General features: G+C 45.0%; 1 protein-coding gene across 6 annotated transcripts in view; it reads right to left on the reverse strand.

Annotated features, from left to right (window-relative positions):
* The window catches only part of LOC146183160 (uncharacterized), a 150,895-nt gene that overhangs the window by 96,567 nt on the left and 40,040 nt on the right, over positions 1-14,288 (reverse strand). For all 6 annotated transcript variants that reach the window (XM_084609058.1, XM_084609061.1, XM_084609059.1 and 3 more), the window contains 6 exons: positions 6,980-7,241; positions 5,822-6,032; positions 5,057-5,152; positions 3,542-4,290; positions 1,451-1,737; positions 47-164 (listed from right to left, as the gene is read on the reverse strand). In XM_084609058.1, the coding sequence (XP_084465184.1) occupies positions 47-164; positions 1,451-1,737; positions 3,542-4,290; positions 5,057-5,152; positions 5,822-6,032; positions 6,980-7,241 (1,723 nt within the window). The remainder of the gene's footprint in view (positions 1-46; positions 165-1,450; positions 1,738-3,541; positions 4,291-5,056; positions 5,153-5,821; positions 6,033-6,979; positions 7,242-14,288) is intronic.

Below are 14,288 nucleotides of genomic sequence, written 5' to 3' on the forward strand. Positions count from 1 at the left end.
GATAAGGAAGTAAAATCTCAAACTCTGAATTCTAGCATCAACTCACGCAGGATTGGTCCTGTACAGCTCATCATAATATCCATAGCCATAGCCCGAGCGTGGTGCATAGCCATAGTGATAGTAGTTGTAGTAGTCTCTCCGATAAGCATTGTAGTCGTATCCACCTGGGGAAGATCAAAAAATGAAAGGAGGAGAGGGGGGCAGGAACAGTGCATTAGAGGGTAGAGTTGATTTGGAAAAAAGCAGCCCAACACTGTGTCCTTCAGTACTTCATATTTCTCATGCAAGTTTTGCGCAGGAATCCTAGGGGCATTAGACACTTTCTAAGTATACTTTATTTCAAATTGTGTTTACTGGAATAATTCTTCCTCTGCACTTACCTATAACTCTTCAGACTCTATCTGCAATACATGCAGCATGCTAATTCAAACTTGAGTACTCAAAGGCAAAGAAAAAGAGTGCAACCTGAAGAATGTGCCTAAAATTTGTTCCTTTCTATAAGCTACTTGCAACCTCTCTCTGCAGCAGCTTTTTTGAACCTAGTAATGTTCTACACACAGCTTGCATTATACTGCTTAGATCTTGCATTGTGGAATTCCCAAGACTAACTTTGACTTTCACTTGTTCCGCTGCAAAACCACCGTTAACATGGAAAACAAAAAATAGCCACTTTACTTAAAACACACAACTAGGGATTGACTGAAACCATAGTTGATCCTATAGCACAGTCCTTCAAGTGTGCCACTCCTTTTTTTCTAAAATACACCTTTTCCGCTCGAAATATAAAATAGCAGCAAGCGCTTGTCTTGCTGGTTCCTGTGCCCTTCATGCTTTTGACCAAGTTAGCGCTGTCCAATTCAACATGTAAAAAATATATTTGACATGTTTCCCAAGACAAAGCAATGTACATATACTAATGTCAAAATTCACTAGCCTGCCTTGCAGAATCCTAATTGCAATGAGAAACTGTGACCATGCAGAACTGTTATTCACTTGTTTGTAGCAGCTTTTCACCTCCATTGTAGCACAGCTGGGATTGAACCCACGTGTCCACAGGTTTAGCAGTTGAGTGCCCTAAATGCTGAGCCAATGCGGCAGGACAACAGCAACAGAGGAAGCATTCGTTACAGTAGCGGCAACGCTACCAGCCTAGCTTTGGCGGCGCTATCAGCACATTGCTGACAACGAAGGCTAGGATTGCGAATACACTGGTCATACAGTATTTCAAATAGCTTCTACACCTTTCTCTTTAGCTTACACTTCATACCAAGCAGGTTTGGTGAATATTGACAACTAGTTTAGCATGAGGTACACACATTTTGTAGCCAGAATCTACCAGTTACATACTGCACACAGATTTTTTAAGCAACCCTCTCTAAAAGGTGCAAAGCCACTGGCACACATGAACCTTCAAGCTCATTACATGCTTAGTGTGTAGCCCAACCCTTACCAGTTGTTGTTCCATAGCCCTTCTGATGGTCATAGTAGGCCCCAGGTACCCTGTCAACGTCTCGGTGCTTGCGGTGTTTGCCAGGGCCATAGCCTCTCCGAGAGTCCGGAGAAGAACTGTCAGATTCACTATGCCTGGACGATGGCCGGTTGTGACTGTCCCGGAGCCTTCGGTCACCTCCCCGTCGTTCATACTCGTCCAGGTACATGTCCTGAGAGGTTCGGCTCGATGGTCGGCCTCGGTCGCTATATCGGTCGCTGTGGCGATCATCGTAGCGGTAGTCATGCCTGCATAATGAAGTTTTTCGGTCCCATCTCTTTCGCCATGGCTTACCACATCAACACAGCACAGACTGCACTGCACAGTTTTTAGTCCTTGATAGCTTGAGACAATTCAAAGTGACCAGACATGAAAGCAGTACGATAGCCAACAGCATAAACAGGCTTAAAAGAGTGCGTTGTTGGGCAAGTCGGTCAGACATATCTTCAAGGTATACTGCGCACACACAAAACAAGGACGAGAAGGGTACACCCCCAACAAGCGCAGACTCGCGACTTAAATTCATAAGGAAGGAAACACATCTTATATGCCTTCAAGCGTCATATCTAATCCCATGCGCAGTTCAGAAATCTTCCTTCTTTTTCATAAAGGTTGATTGAACGGTCGCTTACACAATCATCCCCACGCTTACCAATGAAAAACGCCTCGGCAAGTTCACGTGCGACCTGGTCTCTGCTTCTCTTTAAAATTTTTGTTTTCTTCAGCAAAGGTAGGCATGGCTTGTCACGTGTAGCTCCCGGACAAGCGCCGCAGTGCAAGTGCAAGACCACTGCGGACATGCAGCACGCTTTCAAAAAACGCCATTTGGGTGGCCACAGTCTGACTACATCCCTGGTGACTTCTAGTCACTTACATTGCAAAATATTGCAATATTTTCTCGGCATTTTTTATTACAAGAGAGCCAATCTCTTTTTTCTCGTTTTCTCAAAACACCGATTCTTGAATTCTTGCTTATTTGCAGACGCGATATCTCTGCCTTCAATGGAGGTAGAACCATAATTTTTGTTGTGCCATGTAGCTAAAAGTGCAAAGCATACAATGTTAGGAGCAGATTTTGCAATTTACAATTTAAAAATTTTAAAACTTTGCTCTAGGTCAGACAGTGGAGTACACACATTTGAATGGTGGACTTTGAAATGCTATAACATCGCTAACATTTATTTTATCAAAAAAGTGCTCCTAACACTGTATACATTATGCTTTCTAGTACCTAGCAAAGTGTCAATATGAATTTTTTTAGAGTTGTTACTTTTTCATTGTTTCTGCAAATTGTGAACAATTAATTTCACGTACCTTTTGAACTAATTGGCCAATTGAAAAAATAGTTACATATTGGAAATCAGCCCAAGAAACTGAATTAGATTACCTAGTTTTATCAAGTTTGGTCGAAAATTAAGAAAAATAGCTTTAAGAGCCATGTTCCCCTTAAGGCAGGGTGGGACTCTGAAAACGGTTTTCAAAAATAGGCTGATAGTAATGTAATAAATGCTATGACAACGGGAGTTGCTACAGAGTGTGCACAAAGTAACGCACTTGACGAAACTGAGAAAAAACTAGTTTTCACTTGCGTTTCACCTCAAATGCCAACAGCTATCATAAAGTTGTCCATTAGATAAAATTACTGGGATGTTGACAGTTTTTGTCAGTTTTTTCAGGTCCATTTGCCAATTCAAACTTCTGGTTAATTAACTTTTTTCTGGCCTCTCAAGCAATGAATTAACGAGAGCTTACTGTATTATTAAAAAGATTATAAACATTATTGGTGATGCCATCGTGGCAAGCCAACTAACAGGGTGCCCAGGTTACGACTTCAATGGTTGCCTTATTAGGATATGTAACTGACAGCTTGAATTTTTGCTCCAATTCGAAGTAGCAGCAGCAGCAGGTCCACCACCTCAAAATTTTCCATGTAAAACTAGACAGAACGAGCAACCAAGAGTCAGCAAGTTCACGTTTTGCACTTCCTTGCTTTAACCCCACTTAGTAATTTCAATAGCACCCATCGAAGTAAAGTTGTCAAGAGACTCTCACCTGCTGCTGTAGCGGTCATTTCTGCGGTCTGACCGTCGCTCCTTCCGCTCATCATCACTTTCCTGCCCCTTCCACTGGTCTCGCCGGTCATGGTAACGGTCACCCTTTCGTTCAGCCTTGCGGTAGTCATCCCTGAAGTCATCCCGCCTATCTTCTCGGCGATCTTCGTGCTGGTCCACCCTCCTGTCATCATAGTAGTCGTCTCTCCTCTTTCTATCCTCCGTAGTACTAATTCTGCCTGCTTTCCTGTACTCTTCCCGATCTTCTTTCGAAGCATCTCGTCTATCATCTGGCCGGTCAGAGTAACGATCCCTCTTCCGATCTTGGTCATCCCTGAACTCTCCTCTGCCTCCTCGCCAGCTGTCACGCTCAAAATTGTCTCTACTGCCCTTCCAATCCAGATTTTCATCATCACTACCTCGGCCCCTAGCTTGCCTCGGGTTGCGAGAATCTCTGTAATCCCTGCTGCTACCAGTGTCTCTGGATTCCCTATAATCTCTTTCATCCCGATAGTCCCTAGAATCCCTGTCATCCTGCTTTCCTCTTCGCGGATCCTCTTGCCGTACATGTGACTCACTGCCCTTGTCACCAGGCTCCTTTGAATCGTGCTTCGGATGTGCCATAACTGCACTAACATTAGGGGGTTCATGATGGGTCAGAGAGAGACCAGTAGGTGTAGATGTTGCCTTTGGCCGTGCCACTGCCAAGCCTTCTTTGTCCTCCCCAGCCCGAGCTGCTGTAACAACAGGCTGCAAAAAATTGTTGGTTCACAGTGAACGAGTGGGCCAAAACCTACAGTGCTTTGAATGACACCAATATTCACGAAATCGCTGAGATAATACTAGTGGTAAAATTCTGTATGGTAGCTATTTCAAGACAGCTAAGCAAGCAGCGTGTAAAATCATCATCATTATCATCAGCCTGACTATACCCACTGCAGGGCGAAGGCCTCTCCCATATTTCTCCACTTAACACGGTTCTGTGCTAGCTGCATCCACTTGACCCCTGCGAACTTCCTAACCTCATCCGCCCACGAAACGAAAAATGGTAGGGGTAACATTAAGAGATAGGAAGCGTGCAGAGTGGGTCAGAGAAATAACTCAGGTTACCGACATTCTAGTGGAAATTAAGAAGAAGAAATGGGCATGGGCAGGACACGTAGTGCGAAGAGAGGATAACCGATGGTCGCTTAGGGTAACAAACTGGATTCCAAGGAAAGGAAAGCGTAGCAGGGGGCGGCAGAAAGTTAGCGTGTAAAATAAGCCCGCACAATTTACATAAAGGTGTTAAACATCTAGTTCCAAAAAGAATGTTTCAGTTCTGTGTTGCAGCACTGCTGGGAAGTGACTATATTTAAAGGAAACAATGCATTCTCCGTTCAAACAAACACGTGCAACATCATCCCTCCTCAAGGATGAATTGAAAAACTCACGTGAGCCAGCCAGCACAATAAGTCTGAAAGGCCCTCTCTAAGGTGATGATCAAGGAACGAGATGCCCATGAAAATAACTTCACCTGTTGATGGACACCATCAGTGCTGCCCGAAGGCTCAGTCCTCTCTGGAAGCGTTGTGTCCGCCAGCAGGGGGCTGGTTGCCAGCACAGTCGCTACCTGCAAGCAAGCCCATACCTGCAGATATGCTCACACCAGGCAGCTCCAGCAAAATGCAACCCTCATTAGCCACGATAGAGGCTAGTTAGGCACTTATCCTTCACACAACTTCCCTGGATGCCCTGGGCTATGCCCAATTCAAACCGCTTGTTTTACGCCCAACTGCAACAGCGTGTTTTACTTGGAAAACAGTCATCCAGCTGATCCCGATCACCTCTTCGCAGCCCCAGAGGAACAAACTACTTGTCCGCTGCAACTCAGAGGCATGCACAGAAGGAAGGCAAAGGCCCCCCTAATACACAAAGTGAAGGAGGACATACAATTTGTCTCAGTTGCTTCCACAACCCATAAAACATAAACAGGCGTTGCCACAAGCTTTGCTCCTCTTTTCATGCTGCAAAGTGCTGAGATGTGCACACTTCTAGCGGGGTGTCATTTTGAGGATATGGCGTTTACTCGTATAAAAGATGCCTTGTATTACAAATTCAGTCCCCGATAGCCGTTAAAATTTTATAAAACAAATTTCTTGCCATATAAACATTAACCCCTTGTAACAAATGCACCTCCCGAACCAAACACAATTCTGCTAATGAAAAAGTGCATTCATTATGCGAGTAAGAATTGTGCACCCCGCAGCAAAATTTCTGAGTCTGGCATGGAAATGCTCACCCTTAGTGGAGGTGCGCCAGTGCTTCTTCCTGTTCTTTCCTCTCTTCCCAAAGGGCTCTGTCGCATCAATGGGGGCGCCACCATCCTTGTGACAGGGGTCTGGCAGTGCCCATCGGGCACAAGTTCCTCCTCACCGCTGGTCGCCTCACGTGCTGAAGCACTGGTCACAGGAGCAGATGATGCCTCGACCACCTCACTAGTGCTCTGTGCTCTGGTGGAAATGTGCAGAAACCACGGAAATTGCACTAATCTTATTTCCTTTTCCCCCCTAAAGGACTATAGACACCGAATTTTTCGGTTTGTGTTTTATCATTAGTAATAATGCCTAGGACTACTGTACACGGATCACCACGTCACCTTTGCCTACGACTGGTGAATAATTTATACTCGAATTTCTTTTCTCACCTATTTCGGTTTCGGTTTCAACAACCAAGCGATGGCTGTGACGTCACAGTCAAGTCTAGGCCACGCTAGGTATGAAAATACTGCGTTGTATAATTATTGCTGTATATTTCAATTCACTACAATGATAAAGTCAGCCTGCCTCAAGAACAGGGATCACTACAAGTGAAGAATGAACAATTATATCGCGTTTTTCATGCCACGCATCAAGACATGATTGTGACGTCACAGCCATCTCTTAGCTGTCGAAACCGAAACTGGTGAGAAAAAAAAAATTCGATTATAAATTATTTAGCGGCCGCAGGCGAAAACTGTGTGCAGATCGGTATACCGGAATGACTTATGCATCATTAACAAGAAGAAAAATGCAAACCAAAAGTTGGTGTCTATAATCCTTTAAGCATAAGGGCAACCATATTCAGACCATTCATGCAAATTCAACAACAGTAGTGCTGAACGTCGCACTGTCAATGAAGCTGCGCAACTAAATTGGTCTCATGTACAAGGCTGCATGTAATCAAAAATTGTTTCTCATACAGTAATAACATGACATCCATGACACCTTCGTTAAAACCTCTAATTCTCACTAGAGTGGCACCGCAAGTAGCAAAGCTACCCAAACGTCAGTGGCCACCACCACTTTAGAGCTCCGTCCACTGCATCCGCCATACTCGGCACTGAAACAGGCTTCAAGTTGCGTCTGCCATTTGAAGATGTGTGTGGCCCCCCAACAACGAGGATCACAGCAAAACTCACCCTGTGAGGGAGCTCGCACGAGATGCCGGCCGATCATGAGGAATGGGTGGCGCTGCCGGAGCCAGAGTGATACAGGGCTGCATCTCAGGCGCATCCAGTAGCGTCAGGCCTGCACTGACGGAGCCCACAGTGGCCGGCGATGCCACACCCTGACGGTGATGGTGGCGCAGTGAGGCATGGTGACGCCCAATTTCATCCGGTGGCAGCAGCTCCAGGTTCTCTGGGGGAAGATGCAGCTGTGCTGCATTCTGCTGCATCAAGGCTGGCACAGAAATAAGACCACCCCTCTTAGATGGGCATAGGTGCTTTTCACGGCTACAGTATGACCTCATCACAACCACCGAACCAGCTAGAAGTTCCCAACATCAGTAAAAGCCACAGCATCAGTATTTATACAGTGCACACATATGACAGCCTCCAAAACAATCCAGTTTAAATGACATTCGATGTCAACAATATTCGTCAGTGGCACACATGAAACAAGCCTTGGCACACAAACTGAGTCACTAAAGGTGCCACAGCCATGTTACACCAATAGTGGTGGAAAACACGAAAGTTAGCAAAGTATGCAGCATCAAGGCTGCAGCCAGCTCACTTCTATGGGTGACCACAAGCAATACTGAAAGCTGTTGGCAAACAAAAGCGGAAGATGAACAAGGGCATCTCAGTGCCTCCGGAAGCCACAACCAGTTGAAGAGCAGCCTATGCAGTGAAAGAACAAGTGGTTAAGGCATGCAAGCACACAAGTGTTACATCTAGGAGCCTCATAACCAGCATGACAAAAATAAATTGTGAAAGAGTGAGTATTAACTACTAATAACACGCATTTTATGAAAGAATGCTGCTTTAGTGCTTTCAGTCCACAGATTGTTAGGCCATTACACATATCAAAAGAGAAGCACAAATGCCATTAATAAGCAATATGTGTACTTCCACACTCAAGCATTATTTCCAGCTAAAGTTAGGCTTAACAATTGCTGAATTGAGGAATGAATATTTGATGCATCAATACAATGAAGATGTAATGCACACAGGAACTTTGTAAAAAAGAATTCTGGCCAAGTAGTAAAGCTAACAACACTAAAATCAACTTTTGCTGCCCGCATACAAGGGCTGTCAACACAGCCAATGATCAAGTCCATCGCAAGAGCTGGACTTGATACACCAAGGCAGTGACGGACTGAGAAGAAATAGAATGCTCGCGTGTGACTTGTGAAGTGCCACATGGATGATGATGGAAAACAAATGTGGTTCGCGGCTGTTGTCAACCGCCATTTTGAGCGATTTGCAGACTCTACAGAGATACATAAGCGGCCTCAAGTTAACTCCTAGAAGCTTATCTCAGAAAAAAGGCAACACATGTGCAAGTGATGCCTCAAGGCACTGGTACAAATATACAAGGGTCCATGGGAATGAACGAGCAAGGTATAAGAGGAACTGACTACCAAATGGTTGCTCTGAGAAAAAAATGCCAGGTTTTAGACACATGACCTTGGCATTATGGCAAATTGCAGGCTTTAAACTCCCAAAGCGACAAATGGGTTACATAAGGGAGCCCTGCGGCGGTGGTGCAGTGGTAAGACGTCCGACTACTGTGCCGGAGTATCCGGGTTCGATCTCGACCGTTGGCGGCTGCATTTCCGATGAAGGCGAAACGAAGAGGCGTCTGTGTGCCGCGCTATGCCAGTGCACGTTAAAGATCCCCAGGTGGTCGAAATTACTCTGCAGTCCTCCACTACGGCACCTCTTTCTCTCCTCCCGCTTTCACTCCCACCCTCCTCCCTTTCCGTATGGCGCGGTTAAGGTGTCCACAGAACAAGTGTGACAGGTACTGCGCCTTTCCTTTCCTGTGAACCAATTATTACTATTATTATTAATTATGAAGGATGCAGTAGAAGAGAGTTATGGATTAATTTACTCCACCTGGCATTATTTAATGTGTGCTGACAGCACACAGCACATGGATACCTTGTGCATTGCACATCAAAACGCAGCCGCCACCGACAGGATGTAATCCAGGTCATCTGGCTTAGTAGGTGAGCATTCTAAACCATTGGGCCACTGCAATGGGTAATCATGGCAAAACATATAGAAAAGAAGAGCTAACCAAACCACAAATTCATTAGTGATCACAGGCAACTGCTGCATTACAAAATATACATGCACCCTTCCAAGAAATAGTTCCATGTCACTGCATCCTCCGCACGGTGCAGTGTCCAGCTTTGTCTCCTAGGCCTTAATAATTTCGCTCTCTTTACTTTTCTTCACAAACTTAACTCCCTTGAGTTTGGGTCGACAACTACACACCTTGCAGAGGTCGAGAAAATGAAGTTGATGAGCAAATTAGAAAAACTATTAATTAAGGCTTACCACACAGAGAAAGCAAGACAAGTGTGTGAGCACACTCACCAACAGGTAACTGGGTTTCTAGACGGACATGTGAACACATTTACTTTTGGCCTATTCAGTAACCTCTAAATTTCTCATCTTGCTTAGAAGAAATTTTTCACCTTGTTTGATAATGCCATGCTCATGTGTATAAAGGGTGGGTGTCATCCCTGTAAACTAATTGCTAGACAGCACCTGCCCACATTTGGTCATTCATACTTTACTGTTACCTAAATTCAGTAATCGGTAACGCACTTCACTAATGCCATGCTAAGAGCTGAACGAAAGATAACTATCTGAGCTAGAATAATGCAACAATTCTACCATAGTTTGAGCCCTGTTCACTCTGTCACTGACTTAGAACACAAAAATAGTCCAGATGAACTAGTCAAAGGAGGAGGTGATAAGAATAGAAGGAAACCAAACAAAAAGTATGTTGTTTAACTATATCAGCCCCAATGTTTGGCTTGTTTTCCCCATTTCATGGCCAGTCTTCCAGAAGCTGCATTAGTAGTATATACGCACAGTAATTTCCCCGATAAGAACGTCAGCCCTAAGTTGCACAAGTACCATTCACATCTGTCTAGTGTGGCACTTAACAAATGACGCGTGCTCTTCAGTGTGCACCTGGCACATGCTCGGCATAATGGCTCCTGTGCAATATAACAGAGCTCCTGGTTTAGCACCATTTAGTGTTACGTAACACCTTAAGAAGACCTCCTTGACTAAACAAAAACCTGCAAATAATGGGTTAACAAGATACGCTACATCAATGTTGACAAAGGCTAGATGTAACAGGCAACAGAATGAATGAGGATGCGATCAGCTGCTGTCAAGAGCACCAAATGTGTGAAATTATCAGCTTAATGGCCACAGTGCAAAGCCCAAAGCGGATTGTGCAGGTTAAAGGCCCGAACAAACTTCAAACCTTCATGAAGAAACTTTCTACCAGGCTTCCTTTAGACGGTTGTACAATCGCTCCTGACCATGCGCGCTTTATCTGGGATCCCTCAATACGGTGAACTACTCACAAAGAGTCATGCAGGGTCAGACTATGGAGGCAGCAAGCTGCTGTGACCTCATAAGATTTCCTTTAACCCACATTTTACTTTTGATTATAAAACACAACCTCACTGGGAGCTAATTTGGTATGCTATCCCTGTCACTGTAAATTTATAGTGCCAGTAACATGGGCCTTCTAATTTTCTGCGTGGTCAGGGCACAAAAAAAAGAAAAAATACTTCAGGCTCCTTAGATAATTGCTTTCAGAAAAAACACATTGAAATCTACAAACAACATAGACCCAGTCCTTTCTTTTTTTATGGCAGTCCATTACATACAACCACAGCCCACCAAGACAACAAAGCAGGAACACACAGAGGTCTGCGCATATGCTCCTGATTTTGCTATCTTGCCGAGCCCATTTAGGCACATTACAAGCCTCGCAATAAGGTACGTGCAACCATAAGAAAGGGCCCTCAATCATGGCCCTCAGAGTGCAGCCAAGCCTCCTGTACTTTAATGCACGAAGCCTCCCCGCGTAGCAGTAGCCACCATCAACATTTCACCATCGGTGTCAGGCTGAAATGGCTGTGCAGTATTGAAGGGGCAAAATTATCAGCTAGAACAATATCTAACACTACATGCCTTTGCATCTGCCCAAGGTGAGAACGGTAGACATGCCAGCACGATCGCATCTTGGCGACATGCACTTCGCGGAGGAGATGGAAGGCACACAGGACACAAGGTGTGCTTGCATGTCCATGCAAGCCATGCTACAGAAAAGATTAATAAAAGGAACAAATACGGCTGAGGCTTAACTCTGCTAAACCTAGTTATGCGGAGTGACAGTGTCATTTTGCTTGGTTAGGCTCAGGTTTGGACATGGGCAGACATGGTTTCGTAACGATTATATTGCCGAGACTATGCAGTTGAGGATGCCATCAACTACACGAGGGAACACATGATGATCTGTCGTCAAAGGTCAAATGGCCATACACCATAGGTGGTGGTACCATGGTTAAAAGAACAAGAACAAAGCTAGCGGAATTGATAGCATTCCAGCTGAGTTGCTTCAAAATCTCAACCATGACGCTGTTAACATTCTGCATACATTATGTCAGAAGATTTGGACAACCCTGCAGTGGCCACAGGATTGGAGGAGGTCAGTTTACATCCCCATTCCAAAGAAAGGCAGTGCCAAAGATTGTTCCAACTACCGCACGATCGTGCTTATTTCGCATGCTAGCAAGGTGATGTTGAAAATCCTCCAAGGTAGGCTGCAGCAGTATGTGGATCGGGAGCTTCCAGACGTGCAAGCTGGGTTTCGCAAGGGCAGAGGAACTAGAGACCAAGTTGCCAACCTTCGCTGGATCATGGAAAAAGCAAGAGAGTTCCAGAAACCCATCTACTTCTGCTTTATTGATTATGCGAAAGCGTTTGACTGCATAGATCACAGCAGATTGTGGCAAGCTCTCCAAGAGATGGGAGTTCCAATTCACCTCATCTGTCTCCTCAGGAACCTGTATGAAGGGCAAGAGGCCACAGTCAGAACTGGGCATGGTCTTACTGATTGGTTTCCAATTGAGAAAGGAGTGAGGCAAGGCTGCATACTGTCGCCCTGCCTATTTAACCTATATGCAGAGTGCATCATGAGGAAGGCTGGTCTAGACGAGTCTTCAGCTGGAGTGAAGATTGCTGGAAAACGTATCAACAACCTTAGATATGCGGATGATACCACTTTAATGGCAGAAAGTGAAGCGGAACTCAAGAGACTTCTGATGCGCGTACAAGAAGAGAGTGAGAAGTTTGGGCTTAAACTGAACATTAAAAAGACAAAGATCATGGCGTCTTGCTCTATCAAGTCCTGGAGCATCAAGGGACAAGAAGTGGAAGCTGTGACAGATTTTTCTCTTCTTGGGCTCCAAGATTACCTCGGAAGGAGACTGCAGCCATGAAATTAGGAGACGCCTGCTTCTGGGAAAGAGAGCAATGGTTAGCCTTGACCGCCTAGTAAAGAGCAGAGACATTAGTCTGCCAACCAAGATCCGTATAACTCGTGCTATGGTCTTTCCAGTTGTGATGTATAGATGCGAGAGTTGGACTGTGAAAAAGGCTGACCGCTGAAGAATTGACGCGTTTGAATTGTGGTGCTGGCGAAGACTCTTGAGAGTTCCTTGGACTGCCAGAAGATCAAATCAGTCAATATTGTCGACCATAAACCCTGACTGCTCATTGGAGGGTCAAATTCTAAAGTTAAAGCTCAGCTACTTTGGTCATCTGATGAGAAGAGAGGAGTCGCTGGAGAAAGATTTGATGTTGGGAAAGGTTGAGGGTCGCCGGAGAAGGGGTAGGCAGCGAACGCGATGGTTAGATGGCATCCTCGAGGCACTGCAGATGAAGTTATGTGATGTTAGGAAGATAGTGAGAGACCGGAAAGCGTGGCGTGACATGGTCAATAGGGTCACGAAGAGTCGGACACGACTGAACGACTGAACTGAACTGAACTGACCATGGTTAAGCTATATAGCCACAGTGTGACCTTCGGCTTGTTGAAGGTCAAGCGGCCTGCCAGGTTGACCTTGGCTGATACATGGTGCAGTGAAGCTTCCACTTCAAAATGGAGGTAGCCTTGGAGTTTCTCTAGCACCCCTAGCCAGCAAAGGACCCTTCGAGCGCTCGGAGTTCAAACAAAGAAATAGAAGAAAATTTGTTGCTCAGCAGGAACTCATGTGCCTGAGTTATGGGATAGCCACCTACTACACTAGCCTGCAACCACGGCAATCATGGTGCCACCCCATTGCTTTTGGTTGCAATTACCTTCTCATGCAACGCTACTCCATCCACTGGTGTCATGCAACACACACCTGGCATGCTCACAAATCCTTTTTCGGTGTTATCAAAGCAAACTTTCAATATCCCATACTTCTCAGCATGTCTTAACATGTCTGATCCACCATCAAGCCAGTGCTGTGGACTGCTTATGCTCTCCAGGTCATGTGGAAGGCTTATGAGCAGAGAAAGCATTGAAGGACCCCAATAACAGCTCCACGTGTGGAACACAAGGCACAGAAAAGGCAGTCCCAACATTAGCGATTAAAGCCACAGGCAGCTGTCTCATTTACTTCCGCACATGTGTAACATGCCACTTGAATGTGCACATGCCTAAGACATGACTATGCGGGCACCCTCACCACTAACCAGACACAACATGCCTGCCAAATAGAAAAGTAGATTATCATGTCTAGCACATCTGCTTAGGTCTAATGCACAATTACACAACCTAAAATATTTTCCAAAAAGAATAAACTAAGCAAGCACAGATCAGTCATGGACGCTTGTGAGATCACTAAAATTTGCAGCATATAATGACACTCAATTTCTCGCTAAACCTTTACTAGTCTTACCACAGTGCAGTGTGGACCCATGCAAAGGTATGACCACATTTCTAGAGAGGGTTTGCACTCTACTGTTGGACACTGCAAACACTTGAACTATGCAATAAAGAAGCCCTGTCCGCCAGTGCTTCAATACAAGATTTTTTTTTTTTGAACAGACGAGCAAGCCCCGTAAGAGCGAGACAGAAACACACAACAAAAGGAAGGTGCCCAAGGACACACCCAGTGTCCAGTGAAATTGCCCAAGCTGCCACACTATGCAGCTGGCATGTTTCCAACAAGAAGAATACTTAAATAAAACACTCAAGCAACCCAGCGAGACAGCCAGCCATGAGAATACTCATACTGAAGGCAAAAGAAGTCAAGAGCACTGAATTGAGAGCCTTGATAGAGACGAGCTAAGTAAAGAGCGGCCTGCAGTCGAGCATAGTGCATTAATAGCAGTGACAATATTCCGAGCATGGCTGTCCGAATACAAAACAAATGCAAAAAGATCCACATGCTACTACGTTAGTGAAACTAAA

Source organism: Amblyomma maculatum, chromosome 7 (genome assembly GCF_055883805.1).
Source record: "Amblyomma maculatum isolate TAMU_Amacu chromosome 7, ASM5588380v1, whole genome shotgun sequence".
In the NCBI taxonomy this organism is placed as follows: domain Eukaryota; kingdom Metazoa; phylum Arthropoda; class Arachnida; order Ixodida; family Ixodidae; genus Amblyomma; species Amblyomma maculatum.